The sequence below is a fragment of the Argopecten irradians genome, chromosome 13 (genome assembly GCF_041381155.1).
Source record: "Argopecten irradians isolate NY chromosome 13, Ai_NY, whole genome shotgun sequence".
Classification (NCBI taxonomy): domain Eukaryota; kingdom Metazoa; phylum Mollusca; class Bivalvia; order Pectinida; family Pectinidae; genus Argopecten; species Argopecten irradians.
Window position 1 is genome coordinate 15,187,130 of NC_091146.1, and position 13,733 is coordinate 15,200,862.

Sequence of the window (13,733 nt, forward strand, 5' to 3'; positions counted from 1 at the left end):
TCGTCTTGTTAACCTTTAACATTGTTGGATTTAACATGAATATACCGCTGTCTCCAAAACACGCACCACGCACAAAATAGACACTACACACCGCATACATAGGAGGCCGTCCTTGTATAACCCTGGCTGGTAATAAGACATTGACTAAAACAAACAAACAAACGGACTTTATCATCCATTGAATGCATTATCGGTATCTACAGAATATTAAATCAGTAATATTTACAATTTGTAATGCAGCCTCCACCATCCGACAACGAAGATGTTACAACGGGTTCAATTGTCATTGTCTACAATACTTTAACGGATGTTTCCAGTGTCCTTGCCAAGGTAAGTGGCCATCTTTTGCTACAATACAAAATTATTTCGTTTAGATATAAATAAGTCGTTCTTTGGTTTAGATACATGTTTGCGTCTTTAATCATGAATATATAGGAATATGTATGGTTTGAGCCCCTTTTTGGCCCCAAAATTAACAAAATTTTCTAAATCGTTATTTCGTGATTAAATTGTTGTATTTTTCATATTTAGTACATCCCAAATTCACCTTTTTTCTAATTTTGCAGCTGTAGTTGCCATGGTTACTATCCAAAATATGCATAAATTATAAAAATGTGAAAATTTTGAAGATTTCGGGCATGTTTTGGTCTAAGAAACCATAGAGCATAACTTTGAACAAACATTATGTTTCTCCTTAAGATGTATCGGAAGTGCATATTCTCAGCAAATATTAAGCTTGTTCAAGCTGCAAAATAAGAAAACTTTCAATACAATACATGTTCTACATAGTCAAATACAACAATTTAAATACTAAATAACAGTTTTGAAAAATTGACGGATTTGGAGGCCAGAATGGACTAAAACCATACATAGTCCTTTATTTCTTTCGTCATTGCATGTTAGCCTTACTTTAATAGATGGAAGCGGAAGTAGCAGTGAAGTAAACGGCCTTGGGTCTGTTGGATCGCCATCAACTAGTTCCACTTCCGGAAGTCAATCTCAATCAACTTCCGGCTCCGTTAGCGACCCTGGACCAGGTTTTTTTCCCTGTATTTTAATTTTCTGTTGACCATTATTTAATGTATGGAACTTCAATAGTGATTAAAGAAATATATGACATTTTCATTAAAGTTGAATTAGGCCTACATCATACATCTGAAGCGTTTTATCAAACAGAAATAACAAAATGATGAAAAACTTGCCTATCGTGATATCTTAATGAGTGTAATTATGATTTTTCATGAAGAAGTTATAACTATTCAAAGTCGGGATGTGTTTTCTGAAATAACCTCTTGGCTGAAGTACATAATTTAAAAAGGATTGTTGAAATACCACATTTAGAGTAATGAAATCCTTTAACCCCAATGTGTCTGATGTTGAGAATAGGATGCCCGGCCCACGGGAACTGTCCCTCCTGGCAGATCATCCGTGACAGTAAGGGCTGTCCTATTTGTAGTGGAGGGAGTTCCGGTCAGTTTAATCAAGGTAAGGAGGACATTACGCGTCTGAAAGACGGTGCATATAGTACAGTATGTAAACCGACTTTTTGACTTATACTGAATGATGTTACATATAATACTGTATGTAAACCGACTTTTTTAGCAAGCGGAAAAGATCAATCGAAATATTTGGTCGAAATATTTTGCCGCGAAAGAGTCATACATATGAAAGCGTGAAAATATTTAGTCGCTAAATGAGGTACAGTGTTTATCATAAGTGAATTCGAACATATAATATAGCATACACCACTACATAAACGTCAGTATGAACTTTAACAGGAGGGATCAATGGTGGAGGACCTAACAAGGGAGCCAATGGGTGTGAAGCTTACAATCCATACTGTCCAATGAGCTGTCGTTTTACAGATTTCCGAACAGGTTGTGTTAGGTGTCTATGTGGCGGTAAGTAGCATATCCTTATCATTGATTACCATATTATTATTGAGGTGAAATCGTAAAGTCCATTTTATAAGTCAATTATAATATTTATAATCTTTTCTAGGTTCACAAACAACGGTACCTCCAACACCTTCCACACCAAGAACAACACCTACCACACAAACAACCACAACCACTACTCCCATATCTACTACAACAACCACAACTACAACTCTAACAACCACAGCAACCACTCCAACAACCACAACAGCCACTCCAACAACTACAACTATTACTCCAACAACCACAACAACTCCTTCAACCACAAGCACCACACAAACAACCACAACTACAACTCCAACAACAACTCCAACAACCACAACAACCACTCCAACTACCACAACAACCACTCCAACAACCTACAACAACCACTCCAACAACTTCTACTCCAACAACCACAACGACAACTCCAACAACAACAACTACAACTCCAACGACCACGACAACTCCTTCAACCACAAGCACCACACAAACAACCACAACTACAACTCCAACAACCATTCCAACAACCACAACAACCACTCCAACTACCACAACAACCACTCCAACAACTACTACTCCAACAACCACAACGACAATTCCAACAACAACAACTACAACTCCAACGACCACGACAACTCCAACAACCACAAGCACCACACAAACAACTACAACTACCACACAAACAACTACAACTACCACTCCAACAACCACAACGACAACTCCAACAACCACAACGACAACTCCAACAACCACAACTACAACTCCAACAACCACAACAACAATTCCAACAACCACAACAACAACTCCAACAACCACAACTACAACTCCAACAACCACGATAACTCCAACGACCACGACAACTCCAACAACCACAAGCACCACACAAACAACCACAACTACAACTCCAACAACCACAACGACAACTCCAACAACCACAACGACAACTCCAACAACCACAACTACAACTCCAACAACCACAACAACAATTCCAACAACCACAACAACAACTCCAACAACCACAACTACAACTCCAACGACCACGACAACTCCAACGACCACGACAACTCCAACAACCACAAGCACCACACAAACAACCACAACTACAACTCCAACAACCACAACGACAACTCCAGCAACCACAACAACCACTCCAACAACCACAACAACTCCAACAACCACAACAACAACTCCAACAACCACAACTACAACTCCAACGACCACGACAACTCCAACAACCACAAGCACCACACAAACAACCACAACTACAACTCCAACGACCACAACTACAACAATCACAACTACAACTCCAACAACCACTCCAACAACTACAACTACCACTCCAACAACCACAACGACAACTCCAACAACCACAACGACAACTCCAACAACCACAACCACTACTCCAACGCCCACGACAACTCGAACGACCACGACAAATCCAACAACCACAAGTACCACACAAACAACAACAACTACAACTCCAACAACAATAACAACCACTACAACAACCACAACAACCACTCCAACAACTACAACTACACCTCCAACAACCACAACAACCACTCCAACAACCACAACTACAATTCCAACAACAACAACAACCACTCCAACAACTACAACTACACCTCCAACAACCACAACAACCACTCCAACAACTACAACTACAACTCCAACAACCACAACTACCACTCCAACAACTACAAATACACCTCCAACAACCATAACAACCACTCCAACAACAACAACGACAATTCTAGCGACCACAACTACCACTCCAACCACAAGTACCACAACTATAAGCACCACAACATTCACTTCTGAAACAACAACTGCGTATTCAACAACGGATATTACGACTTCCGTTGTTCCAAACTCCCCGACCACAGATTCATTAAGCACGGTTACTCCTGTTGTGACGTCAGCTAAGCTTTCTACGACAAGCTCCAGTACCACCAACTCAGGTAACATCGTCAGTAGTCACAAACTGTATTTGTAAATCCCTGCTTAATTCGTTGTTGCAAAAGTATCAGTGTCTGTTTTGCGTTTGTGCCATTCACTACGTGTAACATATGTGGTCCATCCCTTACCAATATGACATTACCGGATATGATGACGTGAGGAAATACTGTGGTAGTATGATGTTATTTTCTACAGTTTCTATTGGTGTCTGTTACATAACCCGCATGATATCTAGTGATATCGCAAGTATAATATTTTTGCTAATTATACACATATCAATATATGATACAAATATTGACTTTTTGAAGACCGAGGGAAATATCACCTTTCCAGGGTTTAACAATTCCTCATATTAACCTACAAAAAGTCGATAATTGTTTTGTTATATGAAACGATAACAAGTTACAATGATACGAAATTTGACACTTGAAACAATTTTGAAGCAAAGACAGCGCAATGAGTAATTAAACAAAAATTACAAGAAAATATTCATCCATGTATCCTCAGTACATGTGCGTCTGCTGTAATTCTTCACAATATAACTTTCGAACAAAATGTGTTAAAATATATTTCCTAATTCTATATTTCCTAATTCTACCTCACTGTTGTCTGCCTTGTTGGATTTGGCTGTTGGCCGATGATCGGCAATGCTCTATTTTGATTGGTCAAAAATGTGGAAGAGAAAGGGAATTCCCTGTGTCTATTTATAGCCAGGTTACCGGATTAGCAACGTCAACCTCTGAACAGGTGTTCATCGGTCTCAGGTTGACATTGCATTTTGTCAAGACCTGACCGAGCGGTCTAGACCAATCAGAAAACGAAAAAATTTCACAGTCGTAAAACAAAGGGGCATATCACCTTTCAAATGTTCAACAATTTTAAGCAAAACGTATTAACATATATAAAATCGATAATTATCTTGTTTTATGCATTGATGCCTATGAAACAAGGTTTGCTATTGAAGTATTTCAAACAGTCATGAAGCAAAGACATCACCATGACAATTAAACAAAATATTAAGCAAAATCTTCACTGACATATCATCAGTAGGTATTGTTAGTACGTTTACTATGCTTTCTTCACATTATAACATTATAAACTTCGCACATATAGCTACACGTGTATAACATCTTTTCTAATCCTATTGCACTGTCGTCGGTCATGTTTACATACAGTATGGTTATTGCCCGATAATCGGCAAGCTCTATTTTGATTGGTCAAAAATGCGGAAGTATAGCCGGGTTAACGATTTACAATGTCAACTTCTTAAGAGGTGTTCGTCGATCTTAGGTTAACATTGCAGTTTTTCAAAACCTGTCCCAGCTTTTTGTTAGACTTATTTGAAAAACAATACGTCAGGATTAAACGTTTGACTTATAATGCTATTTCACCTGGTATAAACCATTATCTCAGTGGCTACGATGATGTGTAGTTGAAAAAACAAGTTTCTGTTGTAAGGACTGCTGTAAAGAAACAGAGTAATAAAACAAAAATACACATATCATAATGGCAGTCTTAGCTTATCAATTGTTTCATATCAGATATATTATACTATAAACATATTTTCCTTCGCGTACGATTTACTTCCTGAATTTCTCGATCAATATAAACTCGCGAAAGATTATCTTCTAGAATCAATATATAAACTTCTTAAATCGATATGAATTCTTTTTTTTATCTACGAATTTAGTCTTCGCAAATTTATTTTGAAAAAAACCCCGTAAAAGTTAGTAGCCGCGAAAGGGAATTTGGTTTGCAGTAGTACTATTAAAAGGCTATTGAATTTCGCGATTTCCATTTCAAAACAAATTCGCGAAAATTAATATTCGCGGGTTTCACAATTGAATACTGATTCCTCTATGAATATAACTGATGTAGATTTTGATTTGCGGAAATAAATTTTCGCGAATTCACTTGGATCGCAAAATTCACAAAAGTAAATCTCACACGAGTGATAGATAATACTTCAGTCAATGTTATATGGTTATTGTTTCAGTACCGGCGCCACTCCCTGTTCTTAATCTACAGACCACGAAAACTCCCTGCGTGCCTATATTCTGTATATTGCCATGCGGAAACCCTCCAAAATATCGTAAAGACGCAAATGGTTGTGAACGCTGCGAATGCGCCTAAATTTTGCATAAGTGAAATCTTTATTATTGTTGTTAAATAAACATTTTGTTTGATCATTTATTGTTGTTTATTTTCTTTAGTATACTCATTTAACCCTTTAAGTGCCACAGGAATCCTCTTAGCGAGTTTCAAGCCCAATCGGATTAAAATACAGATCATCATTATACACTACTGTACGTTATGTGATCAGTATTTTAAACGAATGATTCCATTAATTTTCCAGATCAATATGCAGCGTCGACGTCTTTATTGTGACGTCATGATAACGTCGGATTTTCGCGCCATTCTCGGATTCTTTCTTTATTTAGGCATTGATGTCACCATTTTTTATTGTAATTGTGACGTCACATGGTAACAGGCGCCATTGTTCCGGTCTCCGGTAAATAGGAGACTTTTTATTAGTTTTTATATAGTTTATCAACGTCCAACGTGCTGAAAATTGTCATAGAGACTGTGTTTAACGATCTCTACACACGGGGAGTGGTGTTCGGAGTCCCCGTCTACCAAGGAGTTAGATTCAACCGACTTTCGCCATGCCACCCGCTGGAGGTCATGGAGGGTCCGCCAAAGCGACCGATAGGAAGGAGGCAGTGGTCACGCGTTCTTCGGAACGAAGAGGAAGCAAGAACAGACGCAATTCCAACCCGTTTTGACAGATTCTTGGTTCTGCAAGATGTGCCAGAAGGTTGATAATGACCCTAATGCCAAAATGTTGGAATGCGAACGGACTCTCTGTGGTTCTGTTCGCCATGCATTGTGGCTGTGAAGAAGAACCTTCATATAGAATCTATAGTGGAAAACAAATGTGCCGAAATTATGACAGCATTCGAGGACATAATTAAGAGCTTGGAACGTGAGGTACAATCTAAATGTGGATCGGAAGAAGTGCGGGAAATAATCAAGGAAGAACTGGCCAAACTGGCAGGCTCTCCCCAGACAACCCCCACACCACAGACTACAACATCTACTGTGCTGTCGGAACTCAACGACAAGAAACGCAGAGAAAACAACATTATCATTTTCGGGATGGTAGAAAAAGAAGACGCCGAGGAGGCAAAACGGGATGACAAGATAGTGGTATCGAAGATGCTCAAGACGTGTAGAGTCACAAGCGAGGCACTTGATAACATTCCAAAAATTATCCGATTAGGGAAAAAGCAGGAGGAGAAAACACGACCCACTTCAGTCACCTTTGGATGCATTGCCGATAAAATTGCGTTCTTCAAAAGTATACGCAACCTACAAACATCCGAAGACTACAAATCAATTCGGATTAGCAACGATCTGACTAAAACAGATCTAGAGAAGAGGAAGCTGTACTAAGAGAGGAAGCGAAAAAACGGAACGATACGGAAACTGGGGGTTTCACCCACAGAACAAAAGGTCCTCCCTGGAACAGAAAAATTGTGAAGATCAAAACAAAAACTCAGAGAGAAAACTAAGGATAGTCTGGGCTGCTGCTACACAAACGCCGACAGTCTTCTAAACAAACTAGATGAGTTAAAACTAAGGGTTCAAGAGAACGAGAGCGGTATAGATGTTATAGGTATAACTGAAATCTACCCCAAAAATTACGGATTTTTACCAAGCAAAGCAGAGCTAAATATTCCCGGATATGAACTCTTCATCAACGAGAACGACCCTAATCGACACCGTGGGATAGGTATATATATCAAGGATGGCCTTAAACCAGTGGATATGAGCATTAAAACCAGCTTTAAAGAGAGCGTCTGGGTTAAACTTCCATCGCCAGATAACGGAAAAGTGTTGATCGGCTGTATCTATAGGAGTCCTCATTCCGATAAGGATAACGATGATGAGTTACATAATCTAATTAACAAAGTTTCGGCAGATAAAGAGTTTTCACGCTTGTTAATTTTTGGTGATTTTAACTTCCCAAGTATTGATTGGAGCACATGGATATCAAGGGGAGATAGACAAGGAGAAAACTTTATAGAGCTCTTAAGGGACAACTACCTCCATCAACATTCCAATAAATGCACCCGCGTCCGAGAGGGAAACGAGGCAAATATCCTTGATTTAATATTAAGTAACGAAGAAGAGATGGTAAATGATATTAATTATGATAGCCCTATAGGGAACAGTGATCACGTCCTTATATATTTTAAATACGCATTCCGCAAAACGGAATCCAAAAATGTTCAACCAGGTTATAACTTCCGCAAAGGAGACTATACCAACATGAAGAAGGAACTACAGGAAGTGGACTGGGACGACACCTTGTCTAACCTAGATATTGAAGACGCTTACAACACCTTTCTTCGTATTTTTCATAATATTGCAGATAAACATATTCCAAAAAGGAAGAGCGCATCCACAAAAATAAAAAAAACGGCCTGGCTTTAAACAGGGACCTTACGAATAAAATTAACAAAAAGCAACGCGCATGGACAAGGTTTATGGAAACGAAAACACAAGATCGATATAAGGAGTATGCTAAACTCAGAACCAAGTTAAATGGGAACTCCGGAAGGCAAAAAAGGAGATGGAAAAGGAGATTGCACTTACCGCTAAACATCAACCAAAACGATTCTGGAAATATATAATTGCTAAGAGAAAAGTGAGATCGGGGATTTCGGACCCAAAGGGACTGAACGAAGATCAAACACAAGTAGCAGCAAGTGATTTGGATAAGGCAGAAGTATTGGTTAATTTCTTCACCAGTGTATTTACTAAAGAACCTCCCGGGGAACTACCTCCGTTCACAGCTAGACCTTTGAGTATTTCAAGACACAACAATCAATGAAGTCGTAATTAAGAAACTATTTTTCATTTAGATACTAAAAAAATACCAGGACCCGACGGGATGCACCCGAAAGCCCTAAAAGAACTCCGCGACGTTCTATGTACACCAATTTCGATAATCTTCAACAAATCCCTATCTGAAGGTAAACTACCCAAGTCTTGGAAGGACGTAAATATCACAGTCATATACAAAAAGGGTTCAAAAACCGATCCCGGAAACTACCGACCTGTCAGTCTCACCAGCATCATCGTTAAAACAATGGAAAAACTTATACGTGATAGTATAGTTCAACACATGCAACTGAATAATTTATTCAGCAAAAATCAGTTTGGATTTCTCCCCGGAAGATCAACAACACTTTAAATGCTAATTGTACTAGATGAGTGGACGCATATGCTGGATACGGTAGGAGAAATTGATGTCATCTATATGGATTTTATGAAAGCGTTTGACAAGGTATCCAATCGCCGTCTAATACACAAACTCTACAATTATGGAATCAGCACAAGAACTGTTAAATGAGTAGAAAATTTTCTAAGTGATAGACATCAAAAAGTGGTGGTAAACGGATCTGCATCTAATTTACAAAACGTACTTAGCGGAATTCCCCAAGGAAGCGTTTTAGGACCTATTCTTTTTGTCCTCTGTATTAATGACATGCCAGAGAATACTGCTTCCTCATGTCCTCTATTCGCCGATGATACTAAATTATACCGCAAAATAGGAAAAGAAGAGGATCGGGAAATTCTTCAAGCAGACCTGGATAATCTTCAAAAGTGGTCAGATGACTGGCTTCTAAAATTTCATCCGAATAAATGCAAGGTACTGCAAGTTAAGGGATCGTCAAATAATAACAGAACTTATCGTCTCGCGAGCCAATCTGGAGAAGTCATACTGGAAAAGACATAGGAGTAACAGTAGATGCCAATTTGGACTTTCGGACCCATATTCAAAATTCTATAAATAAAGCAAACTCGGCATTATCAGAAGATCGTTTACATATCTGTACGAAACGATGTTTAAACAGTTATTTAAGGCACTGTTAAGACCGCACTTGGAATATGCAGCCAGCGCATGGAGCCCATATAAACTTAAAGACTGTCAGATGATAGAAAACGTACAACGGAGAGCTACCAAGCTTCTACCAGGATTTAAAGATCTGTCATACGAAGAGCGATTAAAAAGCTGAAACTCCCAACACTTAAACATCGCAGGATGAGAGGGGATTTAATAAACGCTTTTTTTAAGGAATTATTTTTATTGTTTGTTGTTTACGGGTGTGTAAACTGCATTGTTTTGTACAGATATTTTAAATGACGCGCGTCAGCGCGTCATGTTGAAATATCTGTACAAAAATGCAGTTTACACACCGGTAAACAACAAATAATAAAATTATTCCTTATATTTACAATTCGATTGACCATTTCATTCAAATCAAGTGTTTTAATAAAATAAAATAATGTTTTTCCAATGTTATACGATCGTTGGACCAGCCGGTCAATTGATGGAATCCCGGAACAGCTGGCTTCAATTTGGCGGGAAATGTTGTCAAATTTAGAGAGTACACAAAATATAGTTCCACATTGACTTTATCTTTTTTCATCCCATTTACACAATATTTGTTAATTTTGTATTTGCTGACTTAAAATTTAAGATTTACATAACATTCATACATGCAATCTATTGAAGATGTTTCATACAGAAACAATAGGCCTAACCGGATGCACAATCACACTACTTGCGGAAGTCAGTGTTCCGGTGTGTGTGTTCTTGCGCGGCAACCACTGTGTTTACGCAAGTGTAAAAAATTCGCAGTTGGTAAGGTTATATAGCAGAGAGAAAACGGAAATACAAATATAAGATTGTAAACAAAAAATTCGACGAGAGAGTTACCTCTAACATATTTGTTTATGACACGAACGAAAGAACTCGAGGCCATAAATTTTAGCTGTATAAACAACGTTACAACATGGAGCTAAGGGAAAACTCTTTCACGTTTAGGGTAGTTGATACATGGAATTGTCTACCAGAGTCCGTAATAGATGGCCATATTTTTACATAAAATACCTGTATAACATTTTTGATTTGCAAAAAAAGAAGAAAAAAATCTAAACGAATGCATCTTTTTTCAAAAATGGTCTAATTTTTATAACACAAACAATATGAGAGATTATATTCGGAATGCCATGCACAATAGCTAAAATCATGTATAACCTTTATCATCGAGAGGTCGAAAAACCGTCCCTTGGGTGCATTAAGATTCAGATGTTTAATGAAATACAGATTCAATATATGAACATAAAAATCAGACATTTTAAATAGCGTACTATGTAAACGGAACTTTCATACTTTCATATATGGTTATATAATACTTAGATTAACTGATATGAAATTTGAATAGTAAGGCCTTAGTACATTTGCTAATTAATGATTAAATAATTAATCTGCATTGTTTTCAGTTTTAATGCAAAGTACAGAATCTCTCGGTGATAACACATTGTTAAAGACTAAATGTTGGGCCGACCTTTTGGTGTTTAGAATTGTCTTTTTTGCATTCAAATACTTTCAAATGTTGGAGGCTGAAATTGGTTCCGAGGTCCGAGTTCCGTTTTACTTAACCGGAATTCGGAAATGGGAATTAATTGAAAACGTATTTAAACTGACTCTATCACAAATTATCCATGACAAAAAATAACAAACAACATTTATTGTGTTATCTTGTATTCTCCAATAATATACATGTAAAAACTATAGAAAATTAACAAGGGTAAATGAATAACATAAAACATTGAAAAGTGCTACGGATATGCCTATTCTAAGGTTTTCAGGCCAAAATTTAAGGGGTTTTAGAAAGCAAATCGGTCATATTTTGAAAAATAATAGGGTGAGGTATACTTTTTATTGGTTTTTTTATTTTTGCAAATAAGTCAATCTTCCTGGAGATTATAAAAAATCAAATTTTCCTGAGATAATTTTTTCAGAAAAAAAGAAAACATGACTATTTTGATGAAATTTTTCACTAAAATTGGGCTCGGATTTTATTTTAAAATAATGATATTGTGGAAAACCCAGCTAATTTGATATACATGTAGTTATGAATTATATATTACCTGCTGAAGGTATGAACATGTTACGGGCATATTCTTTATATGTTAAGGGATGTTACAGGAAGGAAATATTATTTATTTAAAAATCCTTAAAATCCGGAATTTTATGTCATTAGTACATATCTTTAAGCAACCTTGGAAGAAAAATTAACACGGTGACATATGATTTTTATGTGGTTTTTGTGATCAGGATAAACCTAAAATCAAAATATCAAAAAATGAACGAAATCCCTGAGAGGAAACCAGAAGGGACGGTCTACCTTAAATCACTTTTTCAATGTCTTTGAATAATGCCCTGCACTTGATTCAAGGAAATTTATGATTGAAAAAGGAAAAAACTAAAACAAACTTAGCCGTTAAGTATTTTAGAACATTTAGTATGTCATGGTTTTCTATCAACTGACCGCATAATTCGCTTACAACAGTTAGCAAAAAGCGTAAAGATATCACTAAGGCAAATGATGAGTATAAAACAACAGAGCAGCAGAGTCCCAGTCGCTCCTACGGCTGTAGCTGATGGGCGAGGGTCGTGTGCGCATGTCAACTTTCTACGCCACAGTGACGTCTCATTTTTAAGTACGGAAGTCGATGTCCGCAATTTATATAATCTCGTGAGAAGTTCATGTGACGTAAATGTATAAGAACTGTTTGTCAAGTCTACACATGTGCAATAACATAAGCCAATTGTTGACATTGTAGTCAATTCATTGTCTGTTACACCGTCGTTTGTGGTTTGCATTGATGTGACGTCAGCATTTTCCGTTGTTGTTGATTCGGCGGCTTCTGTTGTTGACATTGTTGTTACGTCACCATTTGTTGCTGCACCATCAGTTGTTATTACTATAGCCGTGACGTCATCAATTGTCGTTACTATTGTTGTTTCGTCCACGCTTGGTGTTGTCATTGTTGTTATGCCCCCATTTGTTGTTACCATTGTTACATCATTTGTTGTAACTTTTGTCGTTACGTCATCATTTGTTGTTACCGTTGTCGTTACGTCATCATTTGTTGTTACCGTTGTTACATCATTTGTTGTTACTATTGTCGTTACGTCATCATTTGTTGTTACCGTTGTTACATCATTTGTTGTTACCGTTGTCGTTACGTCATCATTTGTTGTTACCGTTGTTACATCATTTGTTGTTACCGTTGTCGTTACGTCATCATTTGTTGTTACCGTTGTTACATCATTTGTTGTTACCGTTGTCGTTACGTCATCATTTGTTGTTACCGTTGTTACATCATTTGTTGTTACCGTTGTCGTTACGTCATCATTTGTTGTTACCGTTGTCGTTACGTCATCATTTGTTGTTACCGTTGTTACATCATTTGTTGTTACCGTTGTCGTTACGTCATCATTTGTTGTTACCGTTGTCGTTACGTCAACATTTGTTGTAACAATTGTTGGTTCGTCATATACTGTCGATCCTATGGTAGTTACGTCAGGAGTTGTACTTGCTCCAGTTGTGACGTCATCAGTTGTAGGGTAGAAGGTAGACATTTCAGGCTTAATTTGGCAGGACTCGACAGCTGTAAATATGACGCAAACACAGCGATAAAGCTCAGTAACATAACAAGGTATATCATGGCTGTTTAAAAGGTACATGCAAACTAAAAAAAAATTGATAGTCTAGAGCTAATCAACTTTTTCACACATTTGTATCTTAGTTTTAACTTGTATTTAACACCAAATATGTATATGAACGTAATACTAAATCCATTATGTAACTGAGAAAATGACGTGGGCTTTATTAAATGTATCGCTATGAGCAATATAATCTATATTGATTACGTTTCAAATTGATATGACCTTTACCTATGATTTATTATGTGTCGGCTTAAATGTTA

General features: G+C 37.4%; 2 protein-coding genes across 2 annotated transcripts; one reads left to right on the forward strand and one right to left on the reverse strand.

Moving 5' to 3' along the window:
• Positions 1–234: 234 nt before the first annotated feature.
• LOC138305629 (mucin-2-like) lies at positions 235–6,065 on the forward strand. Its single transcript, XM_069245928.1, has 3 exons — positions 235–330; positions 2,125–3,880; positions 5,875–6,065. Exons 1-3 carry the CDS (start codon positions 235–237, stop codon positions 6,009–6,011), a joined length of 1,989 nt encoding a protein of 662 aa, XP_069102029.1. The 3' UTR covers positions 6,012–6,065.
• Positions 6,066–12,250: 6,185 nt separating this feature from the next.
• LOC138305630 (integumentary mucin A.1-like) lies at positions 12,251–13,386 on the reverse strand. Its single transcript, XM_069245929.1, has one exon. The coding sequence runs from the start codon at positions 13,384–13,386 to the stop codon at positions 12,268–12,270; it is 1,119 nt and encodes a 372-aa protein (XP_069102030.1). The 3' UTR covers positions 12,251–12,267.
• Between the last annotated feature and the right edge of the window lie 347 nt (positions 13,387–13,733).